The following is a 15,553-nucleotide window of genomic DNA, read 5'->3' as shown; positions in this document are numbered from 1 at the left end:
CGGCCCAAGAAATAGCAACAACAACAACCACAACAACAACAAAAAGACAAAAGACAAAAAAAAAATGCATTTAACGCTCCTAACCTGCAAGACATCACAGCTTAGCTTCGCCTACCTTAAGCGTGCTCGGAACACTCACATTCGCCTGTGGTCAGGCAAATCATCTAACACACACCCTATTTTATAGTAAAGTGTCGAATATCATATGTAATTGACTGAATATTACGCTGAAAGTGAAGAAACAGTGGTTGTGTGGGTACAGAATGGTTTTAAGTGTGTCAGTTGTTTACATGGCTGACTGGGAGCTGCAGCTGCTGCCGCTGGCTGCCCAGTGTCATGAGTATCTTACCACATAGAGCAGGGAAAAGAGCAAAATTCAGATTTTGAAGTACACTTTCTACTGAATGGATATTGCTTTGACACCATTGTAAAGTCAAAAAATGTAAATCAGACCATAAGGGACCATCATCATTGTATTAATCAGAAGTAAGTTGCAGAACTTTTAGTTAAATTGTGGCAGGTGGTGTGATTTGAATGTATGTTTTTTTGCAAGGAATTTCAGGACAATAATACTGTGGTATTTTTTTCATCTGCTCTTTTCCTATCGTCAACATATTTTTTTCAATTCTTTAGTATATTCTCTTATTTGGGAGAAATAGAATAGAAAAGAATATGAAGACATTTTTTAAAGTATTAGACGTGGAAATAAATTTTTAGAATCAGTTTTCGTTTACTGTGTAGAATATTTTTTAATATTCTTTAACACAAAACCAAGAATACTTGGAATCTCATTACTTGCCTCAGGCTTACTGATTTTTATCATTGTGAGGTTTTCTCATAGTGCGTAAAACATTTTAATTTTTATTTTATTCTTTAATTATGTTTAGCTTGCTTTAATCTTGTTATCAGTATCGAGGATACTGTCTTATCTTTCCTAAATCTTTCTATTTGATGGATGTCAGAATCAGGGGTTTGGTGGTGGGAAGGTAGGCAGAGGAGAGAAGAGGTCCTCTATACCAAAAATGGTGTTCTGATTATATAGGATATCTAAAAATTACGTGTTTGTCAGTGGGAGTGGATAGGAATACAGAACTGTAATGGTCACACAGTTTACATCTCTAAACTGTAAATGACAAATTTCCCCTCAGCTGCCTTTAAAATGAAAACCGTATTCTCTACCTTTTGTGTTTTTAAAAATTCTTGCCAGTGTTAAGAAACACCACAATGGACACCTATTTACAGTTAGTTCTGTAAGAGGGAATTATAAGTAATATAGTTATACAAGTGATTGTGTGAAATCATTTCTTCCTGTAATGCTACCTGCTTATCAGTATCTGTGTTTGAAAACCGACATGATCCTAGAGGTAGGCTGAAGATGGCTTTTAGACCAGCAATGCCGTATCATTTGGCTCGAAGCTTTTATGGGTCGATGTGCTACATAGACCTTTTGTACTTTCCTTGCTTCTTCTGATTGCTAATTGCTGACTACCTCACTCACACTTGACATCAGTCTTTTGATCAGCAAGCATTTATGGGATAATTACTGGCCTCTGTCACCATGCTAGGCGCTTAGCATTTCAAAATGTATAACCTCAATTCCTGCTCCAAGAACTCAGAATCCTTTGGCTTTCTCTTCTGGCATATGCCTCAACTCTGTTTTGATGGTAAGTAGTGCACTGTTAAGCTTGACTGGCCACTTGTATTCTGCCTGGTATTTGACATTTTCCACACTTGGTTCTCGGCTTTTTGTTATTCCTATTGGTGCCGATCAAAGTAATCCACGCCACAACAGAACATAGGATTAAATCATTAGCATTTATGTGATAAAGAATACACAGGGAATAAAACAGGTGTGCCTTTTTTCTCTGAGTACTTGCTGATAATACCCCAGAGTCCCACTTTTTAAGAAATAAGTTATTTTAATTTAAAAAAACTATTTGAGGGGGGTGGGGGATGTGCTTGGGCTGTGGGATGGAAATCCTGTGAAATCAGATTGTTATGATCATTATACAGCTACAGATGTGGTAAATTCATTTGAGTAATAAAAAAAAATTATTTGAACAGATAATGTTTGTAGTTCAAAAGGTACCAGTTTAAAAGTGCAGAAGGGAGTTCCCGTCATGGTGCAGCAGAAATGAATCTGACTAGGAACCATGAGGTTGCAGGTTCAATACCTGTCCTCGCTCAGTGGGTTAAGGATCCGGTGTTGCTGTGAGCTGTTGTGTAGGTCACAAACACAGCTCGGATCTGGCGTTGCTGTGGCATAAGCCAGCAGCTGTAGCTCAAATTGGACCACTAGCCTGGAAACCTCCATGTGTCACAGGTGTGGCTCTAAAAAGAAAAAAAATAAAAGTGCAGAAGGATTCCTTCGCACCTTGTCCCCCCGTGATCTAGTTTCCTTTCCCAGAATCAACCACTGTTAAATACTTCTTAAGAGTCCTAGAAATAGTGTGCAGTTAAGGGTAGAGCCTCTAGAGCCTGACCATCTTGGTTCTTATTCTTTGTCACGTTAGGTAAGTTAAATTATTCACCCCTGTCTCAGTTTCCTCCTCTGTGAATGGGGATACTAGTACTTACTTCATTGGATTGCTTGTAAACTCCTTAGCACAACACATCACATGCTAAGTGCCAAGTGTATATTGGCTATAGTCATTTTTGGAGAAGAATGTGTTTCTTTTTCTTTCTTTTTTTTTTTTTTTGTCTTTTTGCTATTTCTTTGGGCCGCTCCTGCGGCATATGGAGGTTCCCAGGCTAGGGGTCCAGTCGGAGCTGTAGCCGCTGGCCTACGCCAGAGCCACAGCAATGCTGGATCCGGGCCGCGTCTACAACCTACACCACAGCTCACGGCAACGCCGGATCCTTAACCCACTGAGCGAGGCCAGGGACCGAACCCGCAACGTCATGGTTCCTAGTCGGATTCGTTAACCACTGCGCCACGACGGGAACTCCAAGAATGTGTTTCTGAATGGGTATATTTTTTAAACCTTAGGAATGTTAGTTTCATTCACAGTACCCTGGTGTTACTGGTCTTCACAAGGCCAGTTTATCCTGTCACTGAAGCAGAACCATATATTCTTTCCTGCGGGTCTCCAGGTTAGGAGAGAGGTTCTGATCTGGGTTGGGCTTTGTTAGCGATGCGTTGGCTGGGAACTGACTAGTCTAGGGTGGCCTCATGTGAGAGGACCCATCTCTTCTCCGCAAGGCTTTCAAATTCCAACATCATGCTAATCAGAGTGTGATCTCTTTGGTGGATCATCTCAGTTTAGGTGGGAGCAGTAATGCCAAGCTAATAAGAAAACATGTAGCATAGCCCTTTTCTTTTTTCCTCTTTATCCCAGTCCCCATTCTTTATTCCTCTCCCTCTTGGAGGCACTCACTTCAATATCTTTAAAAAAAAAAAAAAATTATTACAGGTGATTTACTAATATCTTTGATAATCTTTTTTTTTTTTTTTTTAATAACTGCACCCACGGCACATGGAAGTTCCCAGGCCAGAGACTGAATACAATCTGCGGCTGCGACCTACGCTGCAGCTGCAGCAGTGCCAGATCCTTTAATCCACTGCCCCTGGCCGGGGACTGAACCTGTGCCTCCACAGTGACCTGAGCTGCTGCAGTCAGAGTCTTCTTTTTTTTTTTTTTTTTCTTTTTTTGGCTGCTCCATGGCACATGGAGTTCTCAGACCAGGGATCAGATCCGAGCAGCATTTGCAACCTAGGCTGCAGCTGTGGCAATACCAGATCCTTAACCCACTGTGCCCAGCCAGTGATCAAACCTGCGTCCCAGTGCTCCTAAGATACCGCAGATTCCATTGTGCCACAGCGGAAACTCCAGCAGCCAGATTCTTAACCCAGTGTTCTACAGAGAAAACGATGTATGTAACCTCATAAAATATGAGTGTTCTTTTGTGTGTATGTTTTCAGTTTACATTAATGATAATATATATCTTATTCTGTTGCTTTTTTTTTTTCATTTAACTCTCTGTTTTAAAATTCTGTGTTGCTATAGGTACATCTGTTTGTTGCTTGTCATTGCTGCAAAACATCCAATGGTATTTGTCTGCTACAATTTTTTTTTTGGTCTTTTTGTCTTTTTAGGGCTGCACCTGCAACATATGGAGGTTCCCAGGCCAGGGCTCCAGTCAGAGCTGTAGCTGCGGGCCTACACCACAGCCACAGCAACACTGGATCCTTAACCCACTGAGCGAGGACAGGGATCGAACCCGCAACCTCATGGTTCCTAGTCAGATTCATTTCCGCTGTGCCATGACAGGAGCTCCTTTCTGTTGCATTTTACTTACCCATTATTCTAGTAATGGACCCTTAGGTTGTTTCCACTTCTGAGTTACACCTAGAAAGAAATGCTGTAATAAATAGTCTTAGACATATTCCCTAATGGACTTGTGTGAAAATTTCTCTAGAATGTATATCCAGGGGTGGAGTTCCTTGGTCATAGGGTGTATATGTATTCTTAATTTCATTAGGTTCTCCAGAATAGCAGTACCAGTTTATACTCTACTGGCATCACCTGAGGGTCCCTGTTTCCTTATGAATTAGTTTTCCATCATTTTGTAACTTACCGACTTAAGGTAACACCTCTTTATTAGCTCACAGATCTGTAGGTCAGTAGCCCGGGACAGTGTGGCTGACATCTCTCTACTCAGAGTCTCACAAGTCTGAAATCAGTGTGTTAGCGCTTAAGCTCTCTATGCTCTCATCTGAAGCCTGAGGTTCTCTTCCAGACCCATTCTTGCTGCCAACAGAATTCAGTTCTTTGTGGTTGCAGGACTGAACTTTCCATTTTTGTTGCTGGCTGCTGGTCGGTTTGCTCTCAGCTCCTAGAGACAGCGCTAAGCACCTTCCCATGAGTCCTCCTCTATCCTGAAGCCAGCAACAGCACGTCAAATCCTTCTTGTGCTTCAAATTTTTGACCTCTTCTGCAGCCAGTTGTCAAAAAGTTGCTGCTTTCAAAGGGCTCACATGATAAAGTCAAGAACACCCAGAAGATATCTGAATCTAGGAGTCAGATCCAAAAACATATTGTTGCAATTTATGTCAGGGAGTGTTCGGCCTATGTTTTCCCCTAGGAGTTTTACAGTATCTGGTCTTACATTTAGGTTTTTTATTCATTTTGAGTTTATTTTTGTGTATGGTATTAGAGAATGTCCTAATTTCATTCTTTTATATGTAACTGTCCAGTTTTCTCAGTATCATTTAAGAGACTGTCTTTTCTCCATTGTATATTTTTGCCTTCCTTGTTGTAGATTAATTGGCTGTAAGTGGGTGGTTTTATTTCTGAACTTTCTTTTGTTTGACATTTGTTATACTGTTTTGATGACCATAGCTTTTTGTGCTGGTATCATACTGTTTTGTGCTAGACTCATACTATTTTGTTGACTGTAGCTTTGTAGTATAGTCTAAAGTCAGGGATTGTGATTCCTCCAGCTTTGTTCTTCTTTCTCAAGATTATTTTGGCTATTTGGGATCTTTTGTGTTTCCATACAAATTCTAAAATTATTTGTTTTGTGAAGAATGCCATTGGTAATTTAATAAGGATAGCATTGATTCTGAAGATTGCCCTGGGTAGTATGGTCATTTTAATAGTATTGATTTTTCCAATCCATGAACACATATTTATATCTGATTGTGTAGTTTTCGGTTTCTTTCATCAGTGTCTCATCATTTTCGGAGTACAGATGTTTTGCCTTCTTAGGTAGGTTTATTCCTAGGTATTTTTTGTTTTTGTTTTTGTTTTTGTTTTGCTGTGCTGGTAAAGGGCATTGTTTCCTTAATTTCTTTTTCTGATATTTTGTTGTTAGTGCATAGAAATCTAACAAATTTTTGTATGTTAATTTTGTTTCCAGCAGCTGTACTGAATTCATTGATGAGGTCTAGTAGTTTTCTGAGAGTCTTTAGGATTTTCTATGTATAGCATCATGTCATCTGCAGTGATAGTTTTACTTCTTTCCCATTTGGGATTCCTTTTATTTCTTTTTCTTCCCTGATTGCTGTGGCTAGAACTTCCAAAACTATGTTGAATAAAAGTGACAAGAGCGGGTATCCTTATCTTCTTTCTGATCTTAAAGGGAATGCTTTTAGCTTTTCACTGTTGAGTATGATGTTAGCTGTGGGTTTGTCGTAGACGGCCTTTATTATGTCGAGGTAGGTTCCTTCTATGCCATTTTTCTGGAGTCTTTTTAAATTCACAAATGACTGTTAAATTTTTTCAAAAGCTTTTTCTGCATCTATTGAGATGATCATATATTTTTATTCTTCAATTTGTTAATGTGATATATCACATTGATTTATTTGTGAATATTGAAAAATCCTTTCATCCCTGGGATGAATCCCACTTGATCATGGTGTATGATCATTTTATTGTATTATTGTTTGAATACTTAGTTTTAGTTCTTTTTTAAAATTTATGTCCACACTTGTGGCATTGTAAGTCCCCGGGCTAGGGGTCGAATCATAGATGCAGCTGCCGGCCTACACCACAGCCATACCAATGCCAGATCTGAGCTGCATCTGTAACCCTGTAACTCAGGGCAATGCCCCATCCTTAATCCACTGAGTGAGGCTAGGATCGAAACTTTTTCCTTACAGATACCAGTTGGGTTTGTAACCTGCTGAACCACAACAGGAACTTTGTCCTTTTAAGGAACCAACAAACTGTATTCCCAAGTAACTGCACCAGTTTATATTTCTAGTTTCATTCTGTTATGGTCAAAGAAGATAATATGTCTGATTTTTTGAGACTTGTTTTATATCCTCGCATATGGTCTGTCCTAGGCAGTGTCCATGTGCACTTGAAAAGAGTTTGTAGTGTGCCGCTTTTGTGTGGAATCTACCATTTTTAAAATTTCCTCTTTCTTGATTCAGTATTCATTTGCTTATTTTAAACCCTTAACTAATTCCCAGAATTCCTACAAGTGATTCTTAAAATTTTTACTTATTGTTTTCAGTTTTTCTGTGAAGAGATTGGCCTTTGGAGCTACTTAGTCCACCATTTTTGCTGATGTCACTCTCAGCAATTACTTTTTAAAAGCAATACTTTATAATGTCTCTTTAATATCCTGAAATAAAATTTCTGGGTAATATAATTTATTACATACAGAAGTTTTTAAAAATTGAATGCATGTGATGCATTCATTGTAATAGAAAGGAGAACTGAAAGGAAGTAACTTATTAAAAAATGGTATGAATTTCAGTGTATAAATGCTTATATATGACACTGGAAGGCATAATGTAGAAATATGTTTGTAACAATTTAAATAAGTAGGATTTAAGAGTTAGAAGCTCAGATTTCATTTTATACAAATGCTAATAAATTAGACGGAAACCAAGTCCTAAAGTATAGACTTTAAATATACAGGAAATGAAAGAAATCACTTTTATAGAAGTCAGGGTAAAATGCCAGAATAAATTATAGACTAAAGAGGTGAAAGAAGAAAGTATAATAGTCTCATAAATGTTCTGGGCCTTAATTGTAATGTAACTTTTTAGTAAATAGTGAAACATCAAATAATACATCTTTTATTTTGAAATCCTAACACAAGTCAAATTTTTAGTCTTAAAGTATTTAAGTCCTTAGAAACAGCATCCTTTAAGTGATAATGGATTTCAAAGATGAAATTTTTGTTTGTTTGTTTTGTTGTCTTTTGTCTTTTGTCCTTTTAGGGCCACACCCACGGCATATGGAGGTTCCCAGGATAAGGGTCTTATCAGAGCTGTTGCTGCCAGCCTAGTCGGATTCATTTCCACCACACCACAACGGGAACACCATCAAAGATGAAACTTTTAAAAAGCAGTAACAGGACATTAATGACCAGCTCTAAGTAAGTAAGTAAGTTCGTTCGTTCTTTCTTTCTCTCAACAGATCTTAACCAGGTCTTAAAATTTTTGCATAGAGGGAGTTCCTGTCATGCCTCAATGCTTAATGAACCTGACTAGTATCCATGAAGACGTGGGTTCGATCCCTGGCCTCGCTCAGTGGGTTAAGGATCCAGCATTGCTGTGAGCTGTGGTGTAGTCGCAGACACGGCTCAGATCCCAGATTGCTGTGGCTGTGGCTTAGGCTGGCAGTTGTAGCTCTGATTTGACCACTAGCCTGGGAACCCTCCATAAGTTGCAAGTGCAGCCCTAAAAATAAATAAATAAATATTTTTCTTTTGCGTGGAAAACGTAGAAAGAAAAACACATCAGACTTCAGCTGGGGGAGTATTTTCCCATGCTTCTCTCTACTTATATTTCCAAGTGGAAAATAAGAAGCAGAAGAATCCTCTAAAATGTACTGAGTGGCAAAGAACTGAAGTCCTATGAGCACAGCTACAGAGTGACAAGGTTGGGGGGGGGGAGTGCTATTTCACACCGACCAGACAGAAACTTATTCCACGCACTTGCAAGTTGAGGGTGGCGTCTGGCTGTTCTGGCCTGGGCGGAGGGCGGGTTCCGCATGGTAGGAGAGGCTAGGGGGCCAAGGGTGAAGGACCAGAAAACTTCCCAGAGACCTGAGAGCCCAGCACCTTTCACAGCTGGGTGGGATGGGGGACAGTGAGGAGAGCGGTTTTGGGGGCGCAAGCAGGGCTGAAGAGAGAGGGGCCTAGCAAGGCTTAAGTAGATGTCTCAGGCTTGGACAGCTCAAGGCTGTAGACTAGGACTCTTAGCCAGGGGATCCTGCTCCTCAGGGAACACCGGGCAGTGTTTGGGGAACATCTGTGGTCATCAAGACTAGGGGTGCTCCTGGCACCCAGTGTTTGGGAGCCAACGTTGCTGCCCTACACCCGCACAGTACCCAGGACAGCCCGTCTCCCTCCAGAGGATGACCCTGTCCTGTGTCCACAGTGACCAGACTGCCTCAGTCATCGCTGTGCTTCCAGGGCCTGGTACCCAAGATGTGCTAAGTATTTGATGGATCAGTGTCTCCCAGAGTGTGGAGACAGCCTCTGAGGCTTCACCCTGGCACTGATGAAGATGGCCAGATGAAAACACAGGACACCCACTCTGCATTTCAGGTCAAAGAGGGCTAATTTGTAAGATAAGGGTCTCCCAGATGGAACTTGGGAGACACACCAGAAACATGAATTGTTTGCCATTGTTGCTAAATCTGGCAACCGTAAGCCAGTGTGGGACCAGAGTCAGCATGGACTCGGGAGAGACAGGACAGCAGTGCACCAGCCACACGACTTCCAGCCCAGGGGGAGGGATCAGGTTGGGCACCCCTGCCCCACAACCCAGGATGGGAGCATCTCCACTGAGCAAGAGGCAGGGTCCACGGCCACCAGCATGTCCAGGTCGATTTCCATGAAGCTCTTTGCCATGATGGCATTTCCATCACATTTCCCAGGCACAGGCTGGTGAGCTGTGATTCTACAAAGAGGCTCACCTGCGTCAGCAGCATGCACACCTTCTCTGCCCACACATTCTCATTCAGAAAGTCCATGCACTGGGCCTCAAATGTGGGCACCACATCCTTCTTGGCAGTGTACAGTGTGGTCATGACCGTCTTGGGCCAGATGTGAACCTTGTCCACATAGAAAAACTTGAGCAGGGCCAGGAAGGTGGCCGGCTGCCCAGAGGCAGCTCGAATCTGGGTGCTGGGATGCACTGCGCATTGAGCCCCTGCCCACCAGGAAGTGGCCATAATTGGTGAGGAAGGCGAAGTGCTCCTTCCCAGTGGGCTCGGTGGCTTGCCAGGTTTAGAAGGGCCTGTGTGGTAGGACCTCTCCCCTGTTACCGCGCTGCCAGTGGGGGCAGGGCAGCATTGGCACCTGGCTGGGAGTGCCCCTCCCCCATTAGTTTTTAAAATAATAAGAAATTACAAAATAAATGAATGATTTCAGTTGGTAATTTTTCAGTAGATTTCATTTTCATACACAACCCCCATATGTGATATACAGTGTTTTTAGAACAGCCAATTTAATTGAATAAGAAACCTTGATTTCAGGTGTTTCTATAATTCAGTAGTCGGTACTAAGTCTCTTAAAAGGAGGCTTAAACCCTCTTGAAAATTTTAAATTGGCTTTGTTTCTTTTGCAGTAACCTCACATTTTCAAATCACAGTTTGAAATACAAGAGTAGGTAAATCAGCTTCCTTCTTCCCAAATGGATAGAATAGTCACAACTGGAGCCAAAAGTTTATTTAATTATACTATTTAAATTATGTTTGACCTCCAAATAAATTTTTTTGTTTGTTTTTTTTTTTTTTGTTCTTGTTGTTCTTGTTGCTATTTCTTGGGCCGCTCCCGTGGTATATGGAGGTTCCCAGGCTAGGGGTCCAATCGGAGCTGTAGCCACCGGCCTACGCCAGAGCCACAGTAACGCGGGATCCGAGCCGCGTCTGCAACCTACACCACAGCTCATGGCAATGCCGGATCGTCAACCCACTGAGCAAGGCCAGGGACCGAACCCGCAACCTCATGGTTCCCAGTCGGATTCGTTAACCACTGCGCCACGACAGGAACTCCGTGACCTCCAAATAATTTTTATTTCTTTTTCTTTTGTTCCTTTTTAGGGCCGCACCCTCAGCATATGGAGGTTCCCAGGCTAGGGGTCTAATCGGAGCTGTAGCCGCTGGCCTACACCGCAGTCACAGCCATGCCAGATCCGAGCCACGTCTGCGACCCACACCACAGCCCATGGCAACGCCAGGTCCTCAACCCACTGAGCGAGACCAGGGATCGAATCCACAACCCTGTGGTTCCTAGTCAGATTCATTTCTGCTGCGCCACGACGGGAACTCCATGACTTCCAAATAATTTTTGATCTTAACTGTTGCAAATGTTGGTGGCTTGTTTCCTACCAGTTTCAAATGGAATAATCACCTCATCTATATTGTAAGTTCGTGAAAATCTTTGAATCTAATTGTTCATCATACCTTTTAAAGATAGAGCCCTACTTTTCTTATCTTCAGGTTGTGGTAAAGATGAAGTGAAGTAACATGTTTAAAAGTTAACAATGCACTTATCACAATCTGTATTAAACTTATAATACATAAGTTTAATAATTACATAACAAGATATGTTTTAGAGGCTATTCCCTTGAGAGAACTAAATCTCAATTATGGCTCAGAATTTTAAAAGATTACGTAGTGCTTCACATTTAAGATTTTTAATTCATGATTTCTTGCTTCCGCTTGCCCCTCAATCAAAAAACAGTTTTTTTGGAGGAATGTATTTTGTGACAAAAGTACTTTGTCCTTTAATTGTTGTGTGTTTCGAAAATACGGTGTGAACTTCCTTGACTTTAGCACTGTGCAGGAGGGATTTTCTCTTCTAAGTGTGTACTGAGAACTGCCTTTTTTTTTTTTTTAAATGAGAAAGCCTGTCCCCATGTATGTTTAATTGCATTATAATTGTTAATTGTGGTACAGATGAGAATGTGAAAAGCAGAGCAAAACATAGAATAACTTTTTGTGGCTTGTGTTTGCCATTTGCAGCCTTCAAGCAAAATAAAGGTACCTGACGAGAACTTCTTCAGTGTTCCCGCTTTCTTAACTGTCTCGGGACAGCTGCATCTCGAAGTGATGTCAGGGTACAGATTTTTCTTTTCTTTTTTACTTTAATGGACTACTGATTATGGGTTGCGTGAGAGTGTGATAATGTTTCCTTTCCCAATGCTAAACTTAAAAATTGAAATTAATGTTTATGATTAGTCCACTTGAATTCACCAAAAGTACATTTAGATTGACAATTTGACAATATCCAGATTTCTTACTAAAAAAGTATATGAGTCTAGATTTTTGTTTTTGGTGAGGAAATGTAACACTGGAAATAAATTATGATTTTTTTTCTCTTTACTAATTTTTTTTTGCTTAAATCTCAACATACATAATCAAAATATAATTGGTTGTATTTGTGAAAGTGAGGGCGGTTATAATTTACACCTTAAAATTAAACATGGAACATACATAAGAAAAAATGTTTTAAATAACTGGTTTAAATAAAGAAAAGTAATACACAAAGCCATCCTGAGAGATGTGTAATGAATTAAAAAGTGTTAGAAGTCAAATCACATTAATTTTAGCCACTCTGAGACCTCTGGAAAATCACTATAATACTTTCGGGTGAGTTGTCCTTCTTTTTGGGGATTGCACAGGAAAATCTTACAGTGCTATTGGAATCTTAAATTCTATGATTCTGTGGGTAATTTGAGTGCTGACTCAAGTGCTGTGTCTCCTGAGAAGATATAAATATCTTTGTTTTCTTATACAGAGCTTGAGACTTAAAAATCTCTTCAGGAAATGGCTCCAGTGAAAACAGGGAATCTTTATGTATTTCCCATGTTTTAAAATGCACAGGTGGAAAAACTCAGGGGAAAGAGAATAGTGTTTGTGTTTATTTTTTTCTTTTTTACAAACTTGCAAGATGGAAGCGTCAATAGTAAAGATGATCTTTGTGCTTAGATTCTTTTCTGATTTATCTTTAAGAGAGAAAGCTCTTATTTGGTCATTCTGATAACCAAATCATTGACATCATCATCAGAATACTGTGCAGAAAAAATATTACAATAGCCCTATGAGATGGTAAGATTTTCAGAGTTGTGTGTGGGAAAGGCCATGTCAAGCATGTCATGGAAATTACCTTATGCCTATCGAAGTGTAGTTTTAAAATGTTAAAACCTTGACTCATACAAACATAATGTGCATCAGGTATTTTATTCAGTTCATTAATTTTTGAGGAAATAAGTAAAACAGGAAGGCTAGTTCAAAGAACATTTGGGGAACAGTGTATTCATAGGCAGTTTAATAAAGGAGCTGTTGAGTAAGATCGTTGGGTTAGTTATGAACTGATGTCCTGCAGGCCAATAAACCCTAACCTGACAGAAATGATTTGCTGCTCTACTGGACGAAAATCTGTAAGTTAACATGTAATTTTACTTAATCTGGGATATTTAGTTCAATAGTAAATAGAATAATGAAACTTTGAATGGGTCTGTGTCTCCATATTACATTGCAAGGCTATGCTGTCTACCTTTTAGTTTTATATAAGTTTTGGGTAACTTTCTAATGCTTTTCATTATTCATTTATTTTATCTATAAAGGTAAAGACAAGGTGTATTCCCAGAAGTGTCATAACATGGGAAAGGTATAAAGTTACGAAGTTTCTCTGTTTCTGTATCACCAGTAGATTAAATATGTTCACTTTTTACCAATAAAGTTTATTGAACCACAGAACACAGTGCACAGTGAAACTTCATACAAGATTAAATTGGCTGAGTATGAGGTTTTATATTTTTAATGTGTTTTGCAGTATTTCTAATAGTGTCAGTCAAGTGAATGTTCCTAGTTTAATATGCGTAGCTTTAGCACGATTACTATACAGTACATCATATTTCAGATTAATACATGATTTCATCTCTGATAAGAAATTATGAGTCTTCTCTCCCTTGGCTCTGTTTTTCTAAATTTTATTTAACAGATGTTTTTTTAAAGAGTAAATGGTAGTTAAATTTAGAAGGTTAACATTTTCCAAAAGGCTATCTGTGTTGGTTTAGTGGGTTTTAAGGCTCCATTTTAAAGTTTAATTTTGTTGCTTTTTTAAAAAAAATAAGCTTTCTATTTTAGGATAATTTTTAAATGTAGAAAAGCTGCAGGGATAGTGCAGACTTCTTGCAGACGGCTCACCCAGACTTCATTTGGATTCACCATTGTCCTGTCAAGACCTTCTTTTTTTTTTTTCCCCCCCCAGGATCCACCGTTAGGGCCATGGTACATTTAGTTATAATGTCTCCCCAGTCTCATCTGGTCTGTAAATTTCTCAATCTCATTTTTCACTGTTTGTAGAAAGTATTCCAGTCTGGATTTTTCTGGTGTTTCTCTGGAGTTTTAGGGATTTGGGGGAAAGAATACCACAAAGATGAAGTGCTCTTCTCATCATGTCATGTCAGGAGGGACCGACTATCCTTATGGTGCTATTAACTTTCATTACTTGGGTAACGTGGTGTTTGCCAGGTTTCTCCACTGAAAATGTACTGTTTTTCTCTTTCTCTGTTCTGTGGAAGTGAGTTACTAAGTGTACCCGCGTGCGCTAGAGACGGAAGCGGAGGGTTGGGAAGTGGGAAGCCGAATTAAGCACTGTCTCCTGGAGGAGGCAGTATTGGGGATTCTCCGGAATGGAGGGTTTGTTGTCTCTTCACTCCTTTTTATTCGTGTTATCTTTTTTTTTTTGTCTTTTTATCTTTTCTAGGGCCGATCCTGCGGCACATGGAGGTTCCCAGGCTAGGGGTCAAATCAGAGCTGTAGCCGACGGCCTGCACCAGAGCCACAGCAACGCAGGATCCGAGCCGCGTCTGTGACCTACCCCACAGCTCATGGCAACGCCAGATCCTTAACCCACTGAACAAGGCCAGGAATCAAACCCGCAACCTCATGGTTCCTAGTCGGATTCGTTAACCACTGCGCCACAACGGGAACTCCTCATGTTGTCATTTATGTAAGGATGTATATATTAGGGTTTGGGTTATATTTCAGTGCTGCGTGATTTATTTTCTTGCTCTGTTTTAGTTTTAGTTTTTGGGAACTCTCGTATCCTTTTCACACACCCCTGTCCTTTTTTTTTTTTTTTTTAATTTTTAGGGACACACCCGTGGCATATGGAAGTTCCCAGACTAGGGATCAAATCGGAGCTACAGCTGCCAGCCTGTACTACAGCCACAGCAACACAGGATCCAAGCCGTGTCTGCAACCTGCACATAGCTCACGGCAACACTGGATCCATAACCCACTGAGTGAGGCCAGGGATAGAGCCTGCATCCTCATGGATCCCAGTCAGGTTCATTAACCACTGAGCCACAAAGGAAACTCTTTTTTTTTTTTTGTCTTTTGAATACTTCTTTATTCTCTGGTACTGTGAAATACATCAGATTTGTTTTATTTCTTTTGTGATTAATGAACCTACACTGATGGATTATTATCACTCCAAGTCCATAGGTTTACTTTAGGGTTCACTCTTAGTAGTGTGCATTCTCCAGATTTGGACAGATGTCGTACAGAATAGTGTGACTGCTCTATGAATCCTCTGTGCTCCTCTCCTACATCCCTCCGTCCCTTCTCACCCCTGGCAACCACCGATCATTTTACTGTTTTCCATGTTTTTCCTTTTTCGGAATGTCATACAGTTGGAATCATACAATATGTAGCCTTTTTGTATTGGCTCCTTTCAGTTAGTGATATGCATTTAAGGTTCCTTCACATATTTTCATGGCTTGATAATTCATTTCTTTTTAGAACTGAATAGTATTTCATGATCTGGAAGTACCATGGTTTATTCATCTATTCACCTCACTGGAGGATATCTTGGTTTTTACCACGTTTTGGCAGTTGTCCCAACTTGCTTTTTATTTTCCTTACCCTAGCCCTAGAATCAGCCATGTCTCCAAGGAGCCCTGGTTTCTCTTACTGGAAAATGGTATTTGGAAACCAGGATTTGGTCCCTAGGTATCTTCCTGCTACTGGAGGATTATTACTTCTAAGCCATTTCAGCAGACAGAGTTATGTTTTTTAAATAAGAGAAAACTAAATGTTTTCATTATATTATGACTGTAAATATAATTTGT

General features: G+C 40.1%; 1 protein-coding gene across 3 annotated transcripts in view; it reads left to right on the top strand.

The window, feature by feature from the left end:
• Positions 1 to 15,553, top strand: part of NARS2 (asparaginyl-tRNA synthetase 2, mitochondrial) — a 143,790-nt gene that overhangs the window by 44,374 nt on the left and 83,863 nt on the right. For all 3 annotated transcript variants that reach the window (XM_047752200.1, XM_047752199.1, XM_047752201.1), the window contains one exon: positions 11,436 to 11,530. In XM_047752200.1, the coding sequence (XP_047608156.1) occupies positions 11,436 to 11,530 (95 nt within the window). The remainder of the gene's footprint in view (positions 1 to 11,435; positions 11,531 to 15,553) is intronic.

Source organism: Phacochoerus africanus, chromosome 11 (assembly GCF_016906955.1).
Source record: "Phacochoerus africanus isolate WHEZ1 chromosome 11, ROS_Pafr_v1, whole genome shotgun sequence".
In the NCBI taxonomy this organism is placed as follows: Eukaryota; Metazoa; Chordata; class Mammalia; order Artiodactyla; family Suidae; genus Phacochoerus; species Phacochoerus africanus.
This window is presented reverse-complemented; position numbering and strand designations above follow the sequence as displayed.